The following is a 19,754-nucleotide window of genomic DNA, read 5'->3' on the forward strand; positions in this document are numbered from 1 at the left end:
TTCCAGGAGGTCATTTATATATTGTTCCTTTAAAGTAGGGCATCCTATTCTTTTTTTTTTTTTTTTTTTTTGCATCCTAGTCTTGTTCCATGGATACATCACTCTTATTTCTCATGTTAATTATATTGTCTTTGAATTTTCTTCTATGCTTTGCTCTGTCTCTTAAGTCCACAGAATTACTTCTTTCAATAGATTTGTTTCAGTTCCTCTCTGCCATGCTAAAGACATTCCTCAAATGTTCAATGATTCTTGTTTAGTGATCCCTAAGTAACCAAATGGATACTCTATACATTTATGTATGTGTCTGAGGGTTAAGGGAATAAATCCTGTGGAATAGAAGGCTTTATTCTAGGATGATTCAGTAATCAGCCAACTTTTTTCTTGAGGACACCAAAATGCCAGAATCCATGGGTCTATCCTGTGGGAAAAATCAGGTTTTCTAGTGGAAGATCCTAGAATCTCTCTTCTGAAATATAAAATGTAACTACTAGAATTCTGGGTATTGGTTAAGAGAAAGAACCTGGAGCAGAGGGGAGAGTCTTATCATTGAGAATATAAATTTTTATTAATGTTCCTCTTTTCAATCCAGCACCTCTCTTCATTCTCCTCTGTGTTTAGTATCCCAGATTTCAAGCCACTGCAATCCAAATTTCCTTGAGAACATATCTCCTACCATGATTGAGGAAGAGGGCAGTTAGCAGAGTGGGCTAGAGTTGGACCTCTGGTGGCCTAAAGATTTTCAAATAACTTCCTGTTTATAGCACCCAATCTTGCCCATTTGTATGATAACCAGGTCTCTTCAATTCCTGAGATTTTCTAGTTGTCTGCAGAAAGGATTAGTTTCTCTCACCAGGATCAGTCTTTATAGGCAACTAGATTAGACTTTCTTTGTTTCACTTTACTAAATCATTTATTTTAATTTTCCCATCTGCATTTCTCTTCATATATTTATTTTGATGTTATAAATGTTTCATTGTTTCACTGAAGATTCTGTTAGCAATTTCTGGTTTTTGTACTCCCTGTTTTGAAATATTTGGGAAAGGAAAAGTTGTAAGAAGAGTTTTTGAGCTGGCATTTTATCAAACCAAAAAGTGTTAGAAATAAATAATGTAAAAAAACTATGAAACCTAATGCATTGGAGGAAACAAACTAGACTCTATAACTGTTCGATTAGTCCTTCAATCTGAATTTCTTGCCTGACAATTGTAGTTTAGGTGGGGAGAAATGTTTATTGATGATTTTGGCTATGCATTTGTAAGTTCTTTAATCTTTAGAAGTCATAACATTTTTTTCTAATTTGCTGTTTGGCAGGGGCATGAAGTTTGAATAGAATGCCAATTGTAGATACAGACACGGCATGGAAGAAGTTGCTGGTCATCCCACAATATTTATTCTTACCTTTCTCTGTATTAGTAGAAACCTCAACTTTTCACTCCCAACTGAATAGAAACCAGAATGAATATCACATTTCTTAACCTTCCTTGCTACCAATTGTGTCTATGGGGTTAAGTTCTGGCTAAAATTATATGAAAGCAAGAATGTGTAAAATAAAACTTCTAGATTGTAATATTTAGTGGAATGGGCATGAATTCCATTTCTTCTATTCCCTTTTTCTACTGCCTGGAATAAAAATGTATTGGTGAGCCATCTGAATTATGTGAATGAGGGTTTAATACACTAGAGATAGCAAATCAACAAAATTGAAAGAGCCTCATTCGGGGATATTTTGGACTGCTTATACCTGGATTATTAGGTTTGAGAGAAAGAAAGTCACAGTTATTTTAAGTTTCCGTTACAGCAGTCAAATCTGACTTTTACATGTGACATGTATATACTCAACTATTTCACATATATGCACGTAAATTATAATGGGATTTCTAGATAAATGACAACAAATTGCAAATTTGTAATTATCTTTATTTTCTATTTTATTTTTTCATTTGAAAATATTCTGGGCTTCTGCCAAGCCTGGTTAGGAATTAGTTGATACATGATTATTGGATACAAAATTGCAAAATGGAATGCATTGTGATCAGGAACATTTTGAACAGAAACATCAGATATATCTGTGATCTTTGTAATCTGATTCTTAGGACCGAGACAAACTATAAAGTATAGGTACAAAATGACCCACCATATACTATATGAGTGTGTGTTTTCCATATGAGATATTTGACAGTTTTCTCTGCTGATTTCCAATATTTATTTATTTGTTTACTTTTAAAGATTTTATTTATTTATTTGACAGAGAGAGAGAGAGCGCACAAATGGGGGGGAGGGGCAGATGGAGAGGGAGAAGCAGGCTCCGTGGAGGAGGGGCTCAATTCCAGTACCCTGAGATCATGACCTGAGCTGAAGGCAGAAGCTTAACCCACTGAGCCACCCAGGAGCCCCTGATTTCAATATTAATATGGCTTTTTGCTGATATTCTTTCTTTTTTTTTTTTTAAGATTTTATTTATTTGACAGAGAGAGACAGCAAGAGAGGGAACAAAAGCAGGGGGTTACAAGGGAGGGAGAAGCAGGCTTCCCGCTGAGCAGGGAGCCCAATGTGGGGCTCGATCGCAGGACCCTGGGATTAGGACCTGAGCCGAAGGCAGACGCTTATTGACTGAGCTACCCAGGTGCCCCGATATTTTTTATTGACTGTGCCTATCTTTGGAAGATTTTTGGAAGGAGTCAAATTGGGGCTATGAGTTTATATATATATGTGTGTGTATATATATATATGTATGTATATATGTATGCATATTACACATATATGTATGTGTATTACATATATATGTATGTATGTATGTCTTTATATATATAAACATATGTTATCCAGGTGTGTATGTATATACATCCAGGAAGCTAAGAAATTGAAATTGAAATCAGTTTAGAAAGTATCAACTGATAAAATGTTATTCTCCACCCTTTTGTAGAGGAGGACAAATAGCTTTAACCATCAATGGTCTATTCTTTCATTTCTGAGAATCCCTAATAAGCAAGCCATTTATTGTGTTCCTCTGACACTGTTAAATAACTCTCTATAGTTTTATTCATTGTCCAGATTCTTACAGTTCTGGAACCTGGGATAGCGTGGAAGACTATGGCGAGATTTTCTTAGAATACTTTTAAAGAACTCAAACATATAAATAGAATGTTATACATTTAAAAATAGTGGTAAAGGAACTGATTCTGGCTTTGCAGTACTGTCTTTCTGTAGGTATGTGAGGATGACAAAAAGTGAAACAATAGGAGTGCCTGGCTGTTTCAGTCAGTAGAGCATGTGAGTCTTGTAAGGGTTGTAAGTTTGAGTCCCATGTTGGTGTTGTAAGTTTGAGTCCTATGTTGGATGTAGAGATTATTTTAAAAAATAAAGTCTTAAGAAAACAAGCAAGTATTATGGATGGACTGTTTGTAGCCCTTTCCCCCACATGCACCCAAATTAATATGTTGAAACTCTACTCCTCGGTGTGATGGTAATAGGAGATGGGGCCTTTGGGAAGTGATTAGGATTAGACCAGATCAAAGAGTGGAGCCCTCATGAATGGGTTTAGTGGCCTTATAAGAATCATGAGAGAACTTGCTTCTTCTCTCAGCTCTTCACCATGTGACGATACAAGTAGAAACCAATAGTCTGCACCCTAGAAGAGGGTTCTCACTGGAACCTGACTATGCTGGATCTCTCATCTCAGACTTCCAACCTCCCAAACTGTGAGAAATCAATTTCTATTGTTTAGAAACCACCAAGTTTGTAGTATTTTGTTATAGCATCCCTAATTGACTAAGACAAAATGGATTCTAGGTATTTTCCTATGATATTGCACATGACATATGGAAAGCTAACTAACATTAGCTAAAAAGAAAAAAATATGAAGTCTTAAGAACTTTAAAATTCAAATGATTCAAATCATTCAAATGACTTTCTGCAATATGATTTATATTATATTCACTCTGAACGATATCTAAGCCTGGATTTTGACAACAAACCCAAGCCAACGTCTATTCCTTATTACACTAGAATAAGGGTAGGGGAAGTTCCTCTTGGATGCTGAGGGCTTTAGTTCCTTGAGTGCCTTGGCATTCCCTATAGATATCATTGGATTTTCTTGTTTTTACCCTTTCTTTTCAGAGAGACCTGTGCTTTATATCAAGATTCTGCAACCAGGGGAAATTTTCCTACCTATATATTACAAAAGCATTAAAGTGTATAAGTACCAGAGATTAGGCAGAATGAAAGCAGATCAACAATTCTCATGTTCTTCATATTACGTGTGTTCTATGATCTATTTCTATGGTGAATCACTACATTTTTCTGGGAAGCACATAGTGGGTTAGGGGCATGCTTGGTGTTCATTCCTTTAGCAAATTTACTGGATTTGCTACATTACAACCCGTGTTCTAAGTGCTACCTCGTAGCAGGGGATAAACAAGAATTGTCATGCAGCCTTCATTCTGGTAGAACAAAACATAAAATAAACAAATAAGCAATTGATATTTAGCATGTTAGATAAGTGTTATGGGGAAAAACAAAGCAGTTGCTAGCTATGACAAGATTCAAAGTGTGGGAATTATAGCTGAGGTGGAGTGGAGAAAGAGATCCTCTATTAGGGAGGAAATCAGAAGCTAGGCTATTAGATGTTTCATCCAAATGTTGTTGGTATACAAATGGATGGGAAAGTTATTAATAATAGAAAGAGTCTGGGTAGAGGACAAGACTGTCAACCAGAAAGTAAATCCTTAATAAATAAGAATGCCCATAAAGTTAAAAGATGAATGCTGGGCTAGGAGAAGAAAAAGATGACACAGCTAGACACACATAACTTCAAAAAAGGAGTTTTGATTTGTTTGCATTTTGGGAGAATTGTTTAAGGTTTTACCAAACCTGGACGTGGTGAAATGGAGTGAGAATAAAAACAAGAGTCCCATCCACACTCCTGACGCTGACATCTTTGAGGTTAGAATAAACAACCCCCACTTAAGCAGGCTGCAAGGAAAATAATTCCCCTAGGCGCCTATCAGGTTTGAGTGTAGTGTGATGAAGCAGGTTTTTCTTTTCTTTTTTTAAAATTTATTTTATTTTATTTAAATTCAATTAGTTAACATATAATATATTATTAGTCTCAGAGGTAGAGTTCAGTGATTCATCAGTTGCATATAATACCCAGCGCTCATTACATTACATGCCCTCCTCCTTTATGCCCATCATCCAATTACCCCATCCCCCACCTCTCATCCCCTCCAACAACCCTTTGTTTCTTATAGTTAAGAGTTTCTTATGGTTTTTCTCCCTCTCTGATTTCATCTTATTTTATTTTTCCCTCCCATCCCCTATGATTCTGTTTTGTTTCTTAAATTCCACATATGAGTGAGATCATATAATTGTCTTTCTCGGACTGACTTGTTTCACTTAGCATAATACCCTCTACTTCCATCCACGTCATTGCAAATGGCAAGATTTCATTTTTTGATGGCTGTGTAATATTCCTGTGTGTGTGTGTGTATGTGTATACACATACACCACATCTTCTTTACCCATTCATCTGTCGATGGACATCTGGGCTCTTTCCATAGTTTTGCCATTGTGGACATTGCTGCTCTAAATGTTGGGGTGCAGGTGCCCCTTCAGATCACTACATTTATAACTTTGGAGTAAATACCTAGTAGTGCAATTGCTGGGTCGTAGGGTGGCTCTATTTTTAACTTTTTGAGGAACCTCCATACTGTTTTCCAGAGTGGCTGCACCAGCTTGCATTCCCACCAGCAGTGTAAAAGGGCTCCCCTTTCTCCATATCCTCACCAAAATCAGTTTTTTCTTGATGAGGTAGGACATGCAGGTCTAGAGTTTCCACCTTCTGAATATGTACTCAAGAAACACAGCTTAGAAAACATGATTATAAGGTTCTTCTTCTTTTTTTTTAATTTTATTATGTTATGTTAGTCACCATACAATACATCATTGGTTTTTGATGTGGTGATCCATGATCCATTGCTTTCGTATAACACCCAGTGCTCCATGCCGTACGTGCCCTCTTTAATACCCATCACCAGGCTAACCAATCCCCCCTCCCCCTTCCCCTCTAAAACCCTGTTTGATTATAAGGTTCCTAAGGCAGAAGTGTGGAAAACAAAGAGCTTCCCTCTACTGAGCAATTCAAAAGAATCTCATCAACTCAGTATTAGGAGCATAATGATCGCCAAAATTTGTCAGATTAATTTAGTAATATTATCTAACAATGGTGGCAATGATGTAGGAAAAATGTTAGTGTTCAAAGCCGATGGCCAAGAAAGAATTCTTGAGACGTCTTTGGTACAAAAAGGTGGTTTTATGAAAGCACGGGGACAGGACCCGTGTGCAGGAAGAGCTGCACTGGGGTCATGAGGAGTGGCCCATGATATACTTTCAAGTTGGGAGGGGATTAGGGAGAGCATAAATCTCTAAGGAATTTTGGAAACAAGGTTTCTAGGACCTTGAGGGGGCTACCTGTTGTTGGGGAAAAGTCATTTATTACTGTCTAATAAAACTTGAGTCATGAGACCCTTCAGATATATACTGGAGGGTCATATGCTTGGGGGATGATTGCCAACATAAGATAAAGGAAGTTTCCAAAGGAATATTTATATGTTAAAGTTACAGGATCCTGGGAGTCAGGCTAGGGTTTTCTTTTGCCCATAGCAAAGTATTAATATTGAGGCAGCTGAGTTCCTAGAGGAATGTCACTCTGCCTGTTTCAAGGACTTGTCAGTTGGCTGCAAGTAGTAAGGAAATTTAATAATTTTCTTCAGCCTTTTTTCCCACATTAGCAACATATTTACTCCAGAAAAACAAAAAATGATTGCCCAGCTCAGAAGATCAATCCAACATCATTGGTTTCCCTTCTATGTGTCTCTTGTTTCTATTTTTGGTTTGCACAGCATCTTGTGTTCATTACACATTATACAAAGCAGTTTATGTCAAGTATATTATTTAAGCTTTAAAACATTTAATATTAAATTTGTTAAATGTTTCTTATGTTTTAATGACTGCAAGATGCTTAGATTTTCCTGGGTGAAAAGGGATGCATAAGTTGGATTGCCCCAAAAGAAAGTTCTATGCACTAGAACATTCACTTGTACTGCATCACAAACTGTGGGAAAGAGAAGACGATAATCTATACATTTTTTTTATTATGTTCAGTTAGCCACTGTATAGTTTGTTAAAAAGAAATCAAGTGGATGTTTGACACTATGAAGTAATTGTTAATTTTTAGTTACGATAATCGTACTGGGTTGTATTGAAGGGGTTGTATTTTTAAAGATCTTATTCAGAGTCTTAAGTTAATATAATTTTGGATAAAATATTATGATGTCTGGACTACTTTTAAGCTAATCCAAAGTGAGGGGGCAAGTATAGATAGAACAAGATTGGCTACGTGTTGATAATAGTTGAGGCAGTGTGATTGAGGTGGAGTGATGAGTACAAAGGAGTTTGTTATACTTTCTTTGTATTTTCGTATATGTTTGAAATCTTTCATAACAAGTGTGTAATTTAAACAAACAAAATACATGTAACAAGGCCTTTTCTGTGAGTCATGGAGGAAACATGCAGTCCCTGACATGGTTTGCATAGAACCAGTGTTAGTTTCGTTCCTCTTTACCCTTCTGTCTCATGCCTTGGAATATACAATTAGAGCTTCTTACAAATATACACGATTTCTTTTCCCTTTTCCTCATTTTTGTTATTTTTTCTTGGTGTGTTGTAAAAATTTTTTTCTTTTTTTTTATTACTATATTCAGTTAGCCAGCATATAGTACATCATTAGTTTTTGATGTAATGTTCAACGATTCATTAGTTCACCATTTTCAAACAAGATAGGGTTATAAAATGAGTGTTCTGTGGTGTAGCCAAGTTTCCAAACTCCCTTTGGGAAAGAAGGTCCAACAGCTCTTCTTTTCACCCCCAAACTTGATTGTTGCACCCAGTTTTTCCAAATATGCATGATTTTTCCTCTGCCCTTTGTATCTCAAGTTACCAGAGTGGGAAAGAAATCCAGAGTGAGGTTGTAATAGCTCCAACCCATTCACACCCATCCCCGACCCCCACACTCCTAAGCAATGTTCAGATCTGAATGCTGCAGGCTGACAATTGCCCCTGACAAGCTCTACTGGGACAGCTAGGTAAGGGGAGAGAGAAAGCAACTGGAGGTGAAGATCTGAGTTTGCCGCCTTCCTCTCTTCCTCTCCCCTCCTCTCTCTCTTATTCCCACCCCTCCAAAACCCTTAGCTGCATACCCCCTCTTCCTATCCTCTCCATCTTTTCATGCTCTTGCATCAGCTCCCCCTCCTCACGGATCCCCTCCTCTCGCCCCCTCCCTTCTCCAGCAGCTGTGGAGGAGACCCGAGCGGAGCAGCTGCCGGTCAGGCCTAAGCGGTGGCGGCTGCGGGTCTCTGTCTCCATCACCCCGCCCACGCCCGGTCTGCATGGCCAAGTCGCGCACCGGCCTGGGGATGAGGGCGGGGGAGACGGTGGCGTGGCCGGGAGATGGGAGGGAGGAGTGGGAAAGACATAAACACAGCATCAAGGCGGCAGGCGCGGCTCCACTGCGCATCTGGCCAGGAGGGCTCTCTGGGCCAGTGGCTGGGCAGCCACCCCAGGGACCCGGTTTCTAGCTGGGAATCCAGTGGGGCCCATTCACCGCCGAGCCGTCGTGACCTGTAGCATCAGCTGGTGAGGAGAGACGCCAGCCTAGCAGCACCTCCTAAGCAACCAGAACTGGGAAAGCCAGAGAGATCCGGGAAGAAAAAGAAGCCCAGGAGGAGAAAAGGGCTCCAGGGAGTTCTGCTTCTCAGAGTTCCCTCAGGTGCTGCTGGAGACCCGTCACATGGTAGCAAGTAAGTGCCTTTTCTTGCTGTGTGCCCAGCCCCAGGATGGTGAGAGCCGCCATCTGCTGCCACCCTTTCCCGCCCACCCCCAGCCAGCCCCACCCCATACACACCCTTAGAGTCTTGAGCAGTAGATTTAAGATTCTGGACCTGAATTAAGAGAGCTACTTCAAAGGCAGCATTGGTGTGTGGATGTTTACTCTGCACTGTGTCCCCGGTCAGTTTTCTCATCCCACCCGGTAAGCTTCTGAAGCCAAGATGCTTTACACTAACAGAGCAGAAATTAAGAGTTTCTAATTTCTAGAAACCCTATATGGCAATGACTTCTAGGTTACATGACACAATGATAGAATAGAGGGAATAAAAGCTTACTCAGGATGGAGTATACTTTGAAGGAATCTTGTCTCTTATTTTAAATAACTTAGTGATTTTAAAATTGGTGCTTTTCATATGTGAATCAACAGTATAAAATTAGAGGCATGGATTAAAAAATTAAAAAAAAACAAAAACAAAAAACAGAGCCATAGATGTGATGGGAAATGGTGTGCCCAGTTTAAATGGCTGGGCATTTTGGTATTGTTTGGATCAACAGGTTTGTTTCTGATTTTGTCTTGGTTAGCCTGTAAACTGAATACCTTCTGGAAGTTTTCTTCTAGAAGTGATAATGTATTCATTGTGACTCTTGTTATATGTTGCCTCCAATACTTAGGATATTGGTCAAAGCAGGACAAATGATAAAAATATGTGGAATGACACACTGATATGCTCCTTTTATTAATGGAAATGATGGAGTCAAATTTGGATATTGGCCAGAAAATTCTCTTGAAATGAGAAGTTTGGGTGGTATTTTTTTTTTTTTTAAAGATTTTATTTATTTATTTGACAGAGAGAGACATAGTGAGAGCAGGAACACAAGCAGGGGGAGTGGGAGAGGGAGAAGCAGGCCTCCCGTGGAGCAGGGAGCCTGATGTGGGACTCGATCCCAGGACCCTGGGATCATGACCCGAGCTGAAGGCAGACGCTTAACGACTGAGCCACCCAGGCGCCCAGTTTGGGTGGTATTTTTGTGGATACTTTTCTTCCTGGCTATTGTTCAAGAGAGTAGTTTTTGGCAAAATAGAAAGAATCTGGGCCATGTAGTAAACAGAGTCTTGTGCACCATACCTGCTATTTTCCAGCTCTAATTAAAGTTTCTAAAATCCAGCCACTAGTTTTACAAATCAAGAAGATAAGACCCATAGGTAATCTGCTGAGGTTGGTTGGCTAATCAATACTAAGCTGAAGTCCAATAAAGACTTTGAAATTTAGAATTATAAAAATTGATTTTCATTTTTCAAAAATGAAATGAGTTATTTAACTTTTGATTAAGTTTTATTCTTCTTATTTGTAAATGACACATCAAAAGCTTACATATCCTGATAAGGACTGAACAACACAGATTACATGAAGGGTTTTGTAAATGTAATATCGTGTGTAACTGTTGCTTGTATAAGGAATTGTTTTGTGTTTTTATCCACTTCCTTATTCTAGCTCTCATTTTATGTTTATATAAAAATGAAAGGGGCTTTGACAGCCTCACTACAGTGCCCTAAAGGAAAAGAAATTCAAATCCAGGTTCTGATCTCTTGGCACCTCTATAGTTTAAAGTATATTCTAACCTGTGAGACTCCATCTTCACAAAATTGTGTGCCATGGTTAATAATTCATATTTAAATACTTTTGAATATTCTCAAAATAAGCTCTACCCTCTTCCTCTTTTTAGCTTTAAATTTTATTTTAGGTATGTGGTCATACTTCTTGGGATGTAAGTAGATTGGATATTGCTAAATTTATTTGGCCCATTAATTAATGTAGGAGAAAAGAAAGTTTAGGTATACAATATTCTACTCTTAACTGCTGGGATTCACTGTAATCCTGGACTCAGGGAAGAGGTACTGTGAGCCCCTTCTTTCCAGTCGATGTGTTTGAAAACAAGAGGAGAAAAACCTGAAATTGGATGTAGGCTCAAGAAAAGGGACGTATAGACCCCCTATGACATAGGCAGGCCCCACGACCTGCTGCAGTTTATCAGTCTCCACTAAGGAGCAGAAGGGAGAGCCAAACATCCTGGCATTCTGTCTCACAGCCTCCTGTGGAAGAGGCTCTGGTAGGGTAGTTGATATACACTCCGACTAATTTTGCCCAGGTAGGATGAATACAGCTTTAAAGCACCCTGGGAATGAAACAGCAATATTTTGCTCAATACCTTACTTAGGGAAGAAGTATCCTAATACATCTCAGTCCTAGATCTCGTTAGGATAGGATCTGTACCACAATGCGGCTACTCAAAGATTGACTGACAACCCTATGGCTAGCATTATAGACCCTCTCTTAAAAGCTTATGGTGGGGGCATTAGTATAAAAGTGATGTTCTTGATTTCTGGGACGAGAAATTTTTACTATTTTTACTATAGTAAATATTAAAATATTAAAATATTTACTATTTTAAATTTTTACACTATTTTTACTAACCAGTATCAGTTTGGTCAGCTGTGAGACGATATCTGTAAGTCCCGCCCACACTGACTAGCTATTAACAATGTAGCCATCCACCATCATATGAACTTGTACAGATCTCATTTTTCCTTGAGTTGGCCCCTTTCTCTTCTATTAGTGTGGGTTGACCAAGGCCAGGTAAGTAAGTCATCACCTCTGCAATGCTGAAGGAGGAAACCTTTAAGGCTGAAGAGTAAGTTTTCACCTGAGGGCTTCTAGGGATGTTTTTCAGCTGGTCTGTATCTCTTAGCCCATCTGGGATTATAATTTCCATGGATTTGTTCATTCATTGCTATTTATAACAGGCTTATTCTAGTTGTACTCCATGCCAGTGGGAGATCCCTCCTTTGCCTTGCAAAGAGTTATCCCTGTTATATACAGAGTATTCCTGACTGGATTGACTCAGCCTATTGCTAGCTGAAGGTAACCACTCTGTGGACAGCTGTGGACACCACAATCATTGTGGTGGCAGGCAGGTGCCACACTGACTATATCAACATCAAACAAAAGGTTGGTCAAAATGCTGAAGCTAGCACCCCTCACCAACACCCCCCCAACCCGGGCCAGAGAAATTATGACTTTAAAAGTCCGAGATTAGTAGGACAGAGCATTTGGTTTTAAACTAGAACCAAAGGATGCTGATTTAGGAGCCACAGTACCTGGTTGAATATATGGTGCTGAGTGGAATATTTCTTCCCTTCTATTTCAAATGCCAGAGTGAGGCAATTGATCCACCAGTCTTTAATTCTCTGAGTTGTCCCAGAGGTTGCAGGGTCCAAGCACCTGATTATAGGCTCTAACTTTGGCTCTGGTCCATATCCAGTCTCACCCTAATGTTTCAAAGTTGCTCTTCAATATGAGAAGGAGTTGAATATCTATGTGTTTGGTTCTTCATTTGAAAAGCTAGAGTAGTTTTGAGGTGGGAGTAGATCCTGGAAAAGCAGACCAACTCTTTCAGAATGATCAGAAGTAGAGGTAAGTAGCCAGTTGTAAGAGACCTCCAGGGTTCCAGTAAATGTGACAGTTTGGGAATTTTTTTTTAAATTTTGTGTTCCATAGATCTAATTGCATCTAAAACCATAGGCGAAAAGGCCTCAGGATTGCTGATGGGTATAGAAGTTACATATATAACAATCTCTCCTTTGTATTACTCTAGCAGGGGCAAGAATTCATTCCTCCTTCCTGAGCTCTTAAATGGACTCTGGCCAGTTTCTTCTGGTCAGGGGTCTGACTGACTAGGGTCACAAGAACAGTTAGTTCTGTAAAGATTCTGGCATTTCCCCAATATTCTTGTTTTGGTGGGCTGGACAGGCACAGCTTGGAAGTTGTTATTGTATCCATAGAAATAAGTGAAACATGCTAGTGAACCATAAGGCTGCCATAGAGAAGTTCAAGTGGGCTTAGTTAAAACTGAGGGAGCTTTCCTTCATGTTCCTGGAAGCCTTCCCTGCCTCCATGACTAGTCATAATGGCTCACCCTGGTGAGACTCCATTTTACACAGTGACTTACTGTCTTGCACCCACTCAGGGCTTTCAAATGTCCACTGAGCTTTCTTTGGGCTAATTCTGGTAAGTGAATTTGAGACCAGACACTAAGATTTTGTCACATGATACCTTTGTCCATATTTCTTCTCTTCAGTATAAATTGTACCACTCTGAATGTATATGACCTGCACTCCTCCACCCTGGCAAGAAAATACTTGTGAAGACCTCAGCTCCTGATTATTTTAATGAACCATTACTAGAATCCAAGATTACTAAGTTTTGGGGGGGAATTCAGTCCTCAAAAGAGATCTTTTTATTTGAGGAACAGTTGGGACCTGTCTGTTGGGATTTTTGGTGGTACTCATTTATTTACAAGGGTGTTTTCCTAGTTTTTGAATCCAGAGGAATTCCTGGATTATAATTCTTAGGGACTATAATCAAAACAAAATGGCAATGCATACGTATGTTTCTGAAAGTTACTTATTTACCCTTTTCCTCTGCAGGATGATATATTCTAGGAATACTTGGCTGAAATTGTCAGAGGGAGTTGAGTCAGAATTAAGTGGGTATATTGAAGCCAAAATACACTGACCTGGGATCAGAGCAGGGCTACAGGAAGAATCCAGGTCCAAAGACAAAGGAGAAAGTCAGGCAAGATAGACTGTATGCTCAGGAGAGGTAAAAGTAGGAACAAGATCATCAAAACTAAATAAGAAGTAAGCAGCTGAAGTGGAAAAATAATCAAAAAGCAGAACACCAAGTCAGTTCAAGTCCAGAGGAGAGACAGCTACCAAATTCCAGGTGGATTGGTGCCACTCTGGTCAATCTGTTCTTTTTTCCCAAGCCTTCAGTGTGTAAACTCTCCATTTCTGGATTTTGGTAGTACATATACATGGTAAATTAAGTTCAAGTAGTATAGAAATATTAACCAGAAGGTGACAAAATCCCCTGACACTTTTACAACCCCTCTCCATAAATGTAGCAACTTCCTTCCTTCCAGAGGGGGATCATTAAGCATTCACTAGCATATATAACACTATGTATGTAATTCTTATAAAATACTTCAGTCAAAGGTGAACAATGCAAGCCAATTTCAACATTAGGTTTTTCACTAATTTATTTTGGGAATCTTTCCATCTGAGCACAGACATATGTATCTCATTTTTCATTATTACTAAATAGCATTCCATTATAGCAACATTTTGAAATTTATGGTATCGATTTCTTAGGTTAGACTATTTGGTTGTTTCTAGTCTTTGAAACTAAAAGTATAGTGTGATTAACATCTTTGCAAACATACTTTCTTCAAACTTCAACAAGAATATTCATAGGACAAGTTAATTGCTGGGCCCATGCAAAATTGCCAAACAGAAAAAATAATGTGCTTATTTACACTCCTAGATGAACTGTGTAAGGATGATGCCTGTTGCTTCCATATCAAGATTGCATCCATTGAGAAGAGTTTCAATGTTGTCTTCTAGACCTTTACTATAAAAATGATTGACTGTTTTAATCTTATCCATATCTGTCAGAATTTCATGAGCTTCAGTCATCTTTCCTCATAGCTTTCTGCTTCCTAAAAGACAATCATATTATTTTTGTACCCTCCATAAGAAAAAATCAGTGCCTCTCATATCATTTAAGCTGTAAACCCTGGAGAAAAAAAGGGGAGAGAGAGCTCTAAGGGAAAAGGCTCTATACCAGAGAATTTAGCCATCCCAGAATGTGGGAAAGATGAAATATAAACCATAATATATATGGGAAGTGCATTTAAGTGGTCTGAGTGAACAAAAATGTCAATCTAAATTGGTCACTTCACTGAAGCTGGTATGTTTCCTACACTCTCAACACTATAGATTCAGTTTAATGATCACATTAACTTTGTCTCCTTCACTTATGCATGTAGTACCTTCCAGTCTCTAGTTAATTTGTTGGATGTGAGGGCGATCTGGCTGCGACATCTGTCACCCCATTGATCGCCAGGGTTGATTTGGCTGATCTGGCTGGCTAGGCGGGTGTCCCCTTCCTCCCTCACCGCTCCATGTGCATCCCTCCCGAAGCTGCGCGCTCAGTCGAAGAGGACGACCTTCCCCGATAGAGGAGGACTGTTCTTCGGTCAAGGGTATACGAGTAGCTGCGCTCCCCTGCTAGAACCTCCAAACAAGCTCTCAAGGTCTAGTTAATTTGTTTATCAGCCTTGTCATTACTATCATTACTTTTTTTTTAAAGTTATCTGAATGTCATTGGTGCAATAGACTTGATGCATTGTCCATGTCTGATAGAGAAAATACTTTGGAAACTAAGTGAGAAGTCTTTTTACTCTTATCTCCTATTCTATGTCAGAGTGAAATTGGCATTTGGGATATTATCCTTATTCTGTGGATCCACTGTCTTATTTTTATTTTTGCTTCATTTTTCTTAATTTATATTATCTTGCTATCTGATCTACACCCTTGTAAGCTACTATAAATCTTTTTAGAAAATACATTAGGAGAACAAATATATATTATCTGGTATACAGTAGAACATCTCATAATTCTCTTTGGCAAAGCTACTCTAGCTCATCCTAGGATCAACTCCAGCTTCCCAGAAAGCATAAAGGTTGATCATTTAGATGCAGTGTTTCCCATTCCCTAAGGTGGGAGAAAAGTAAGGGAGCTGTGCCTGTCCTGGGCAATCATTTCCTACATGTGTGGAATCTGTCTCCCCAGCCTGACTGCATTATTGGCAGGCTCTACTTTGGGAATCAAACTAAGGGATGGGGAAGCAAGAGGGAATGACATAGGAGAGAGGAAAAACATTGACTTCTGGAATCCTCTTTCTTCCCTGTCCTTCATTATCTCTGAGAAGATGCAGCTGCAGTTGCCGATACAGAATTCTATCCACGTAGCCTCTTCCCTGGGAACTCAGCTAAAGAGGCTGAACGTTGGCTCACTGCTTGGATGGCGGCGTCATTCATCATCCCGCTAAAGATGATTTTGAAAAGGAAAAAGGATGTTATTAATAATTAGTTCTCAACAATAGGCATAAATCCAAACTGTCCTCCAAAACTGTGACTTTTGGCCATGCTACTTAAATATGAAATTAGATGTATTGGAAACAAGAGGAAGAGTAGAAGAAAAAGATAGATTCATTATCTTGGATGGAACTGGAAGCAATAGGATAAGGTGGATGTCCCAGTTGCATTTCTTTGATTTCAAACATTAGAGCTGTTTTGCCCCAGGACCTCTGTGGCAAAACGGCCACATCTGGTAAGATCATTGCCAAATAAACACAGAGAATGACTCTTTTAGAGCTGAGGGAAAAAAAACTACCCAAAGAGGTGAAAAACATATGGATCTTCTGGAGAAGTTATGTTCTAAAGCAGGTATTTGCCTTAGCAATTCTGGTATACCTTCATCTCTCATAGTTAGGAGCTCAGACAAGAAAAAAACAATCCCCCAAAATGTAATGATGTCTCGGCTTGCTTTATAAAGGTGGGTGGATGAAGCCTGGATATCAGCCAAAAGACTCTTTCTGTCTGGCAAGCTGCATTAGATTCATCTCAAGGGGCCCAAGCTCAAGATATTCTGATATTGTCTGTCTGGGTTGGGCTACTGCTTCCTAGATTTTCAATATTAGCACCAGGAGATTTCTAATATGCAGTCAAGAGCTGGTATAATTCAAATCAGCTGCATTAAGAGGATTTTCTTTCCATACAACTCTCACCTCTCACCTTCTCTGTCCTCTCAGAGGCCCCAGGATTCACATCTAGTCAGCTGCCCACGGTCTGGTACATTGTTCAAGGTCCTGTGCCCATCTCAAGCTAACCCAGAGCCAAACTAGGTGCCAGAGGTCTGTGGTTGGCCTTCCATGACAACTGGTTTTGAACTCTTCCATCTGGTCACAGATTTTGGGCAGAGTTCGTGGATCTCTGAGCTTAGTTCTACTGCTCAAAAGGTGGGCAACAATGAAGGTTCAAGGAAATCTAACAGTTTCACTGCAGGTTAAGAGGATGCTCATGGAGGTCAGCTAGTTGTGAATGTCCCCAAAAGCTCCAGGGAGAGTGCCAGTTTGGATTTTTTTAAACAGAAACCAGGGTCAAGTCTTGGAGCCGGTTGCATCAAGTACTTGAGGATTGAAGGCAAGTTATAGAATCTGGTTGCATGAGAGAGCCCCTTTGCATTCCTCTGGGAAGTAACAAAGGGTACTTTTCTCTCAATTGTTGAGCCCTAACATGGCCTCTGGTCAGAAATTTTTGGTCAAGGATCTGACAGATTGGGTTCACTATGAATACAATTCTAGGAAGATCCTGGCTCCTTTACAACTTTCTCATTTTGTTGGAGTAACAAGGGATAATTCAGAAATTCTAGAGGTCAATTTCTCAAAGCAGTAGAAGTTTTGAGAACATCTGGAGAAATTTGGGGTGTTGAGGGGTTTGGAATGTTGGGTTAGACCCCTTTCACAGACTGATTGGTAGGGATCAAAACCTTTGTTGTCTTAGGAGATTCGAGTAGGAATATTTAAGGCAGAATCAACTTTACTTTTGTGTTCCTGGCAACCTCACTTTCTATTGTCTTTATCACTTTTATATATAGTGGCATTCCTTAGTGAGGCAGGAGACCCTCACTGAGATCCTATTCCCAGTCAGCTGCATCCATTCTTGGTGTTTCAACTGCCACTAAGTTTTCCTTCTGTTCATTGTTCTTCCTAAGTTTGCAATCAGATGCAAAAAGAGAGACTTTGTTATCTGACCCTGGTTATGAACTTCTAATTCTATTGTGTATATTGACTGTGTCATTCTGAAGCAGTCTGACTGCTCCTCTCTCAAGAAGAGAGACATTAATTTTTCTGAGATTATTGGAAATTTTGACATGTTGGAGATGATTTTAATTTCAGTCTTTGTTGCTCTTGAAGCTTAGTTTTCTTCTTTTTTTTTTTTTTTAAGATTTTATTTATTCATTTGACAGAGACACAGTGAGAGAGGGAACACAAACAGGGGGAGTGGGAGAGGGAGAAGCAGGCTTCCTGCCGAGCAGGGAGCCCAACACGGGGCTCCATCCCAGGACCCTGGGATCATGACCTGAGCCAAAGGCAGACGCTTAACGACTGAGCCACCCAGGCGCCCCCAAAGCTTAGTTTTCAGATATGCCCAAGATGACTTGGTTCTTATTTGTTTACAAGTCTGTCTCCCATTGTCCTTAAATTCAGTGACTATATTTTATTAATATCTCCAGCGCTGCTGTCTGGCACAGTGCTTGGCACCTAATGAGTATATATTCCACAAATGATTGCTAAATAAATTATGTCAAGAGCAAACACCATGGTTAAACTTACTGCCATAAATGACATATCAAAATGCAAAAACAGGTTTTAAAGAAAAATTGAAGCTCAATTTTTAAATATATCTGAAATTAAAATGGTAAAATATAGAATTATAAATGAAAATAAGAACATAGTTCTTCCTGCAAGATTACATATTCCAATAATGTGCTCCAAGGGGTCTGAGAGGGGTTAGGACAGGGGAACTAAGGAGGGATAGAAGTGAGCAATCGTGAAATCTGAAACCACCAAAAGCCCAGAACTGGGACCCAAAGTAGGTCAGTACTAGGTCAGACACACATATTGAGGAGCCTTAGCCGGAACTGACTAAACTCTGGGCAGAACACAATTACGGAGAATGTAAAGGTCAGAGCTATAAATCAAAAGTCATCTAAGTCAGGAAAGAGTAAATTCCAGGGGCGAGAAAAATAGTTGGAATGAAACAAAGTGATCACCAACTGGAGTGAAGAGATGCAAATACACAAAGAATCCAGAAATATAAATTAGCTATGCAATAAATAGAATGAAGCCTGAGCCAGTTTTGGAGACTGGAGCTTGTCTGCTTACAGGACTAGAAGGCTATTTATGTTATGTTAAGTCTGTCCGGCCAGCTGCCTTCCAATCTGTCCACTTACATAGAAATAGTTATACCCTTGGGACATTAAGTCATTGGGTAATAGTTGTGACATGATTTAGATTATACTTATGATAAAAAGAAATAGCATCAGCTTCTCCTAAAGCTGAGTGGAATCTAGGAATCTTAAGAGATGTGTGTTCTGCCTTATTTATCCAAGAGTCAATCTTCATCAATCTCAACCCTTCCAGCTATATCTCAGGATAAGAAAATAATGACACTTAGGGATAGGGAGGAGGGAGAAGTTTTATGAAGAACCAGAACTGTAAAGTTTGGTTGGTTGTCATCTCTAGCTTATTATAATGATGTTTACACCTAATAAGCTGGAGGCAATCGTTGGAAGGGGAAGCAGATAGAAGCAAGTAACTTGTAAGCAGCAGGAATAAAATCTAGAAGTCTGATGATAAAAGAGATACAAATAAGTAAAGCAGAAGAAAATGTAAAAAGCAGAACTCTTTGAGTTTTAAAAATTATTTAAGGATGTCATAGTATTGCAATTATTATAATTGAATATTATTATTACTTTGATTTATCAATAAGAAATTAAATAACGGGCACCTGAGTGGCACAGTTAAGCAACTCTTGGTTTTAGCTCAGGTCATGATCTCAGGGTCGTGAGATCGAGCCCTGCATTAGGCTCCACACTCAGCGTGGAGTCAATTTGAGACTCTCTCTGCCTTACCTGCTGAGATAATTAAATCTTTAAAAAAAAAGAAATTAAATAACATTCTGCGCATTCTTTTTATAAATTCCATGAAATAATATCATAATTTCAATTAAAAAGATGGCTAAAAAATAAAATTACCATGCTTTAAAGGATTAAAAATAGTAATAGCTAGTATTTATTGTGAGGTAACCAGCAGACACTGTTCTAAGTACTTTATACTTACTTATTAACTCTCTCAATGCTCACATTCCCCTGTGAAGTAAGCACTTCCTATTCACATTGATGG

At 39.1% G+C, this 19,754-nt stretch overlaps 1 protein-coding gene across 2 annotated transcripts in view; it reads left to right on the forward strand.

Annotated features, from left to right (window-relative positions):
* The first annotated feature begins 8,526 nt into the window (after positions 1–8,526).
* Positions 8,527–19,754, forward strand: part of SCN7A (sodium voltage-gated channel alpha subunit 7) — an 86,635-nt gene continuing 75,407 nt past the window's right edge. The window contains exon 1 of one of the 2 annotated variants that reach the window (XM_035007845.1): positions 8,527–8,855. In XM_035007845.1, the coding sequence (XP_034863736.1) occupies positions 8,846–8,855 (10 nt within the window). In that variant the 5' untranslated portion in view covers positions 8,527–8,845. Of the gene's footprint in view, positions 8,856–8,976; positions 9,086–19,754 lie in introns of those variants that run through there. The other variant, XM_035007846.1, reaches the window with a different exon arrangement.

The sequence above is a fragment of the Mirounga leonina genome, unplaced genomic scaffold (genome assembly GCF_011800145.1).
Source record: "Mirounga leonina isolate KUSES-001 unplaced genomic scaffold, KU_Mleo_1.0 Mir_151, whole genome shotgun sequence".
Classification (NCBI taxonomy): Eukaryota; Metazoa; Chordata; class Mammalia; order Carnivora; family Phocidae; genus Mirounga; species Mirounga leonina.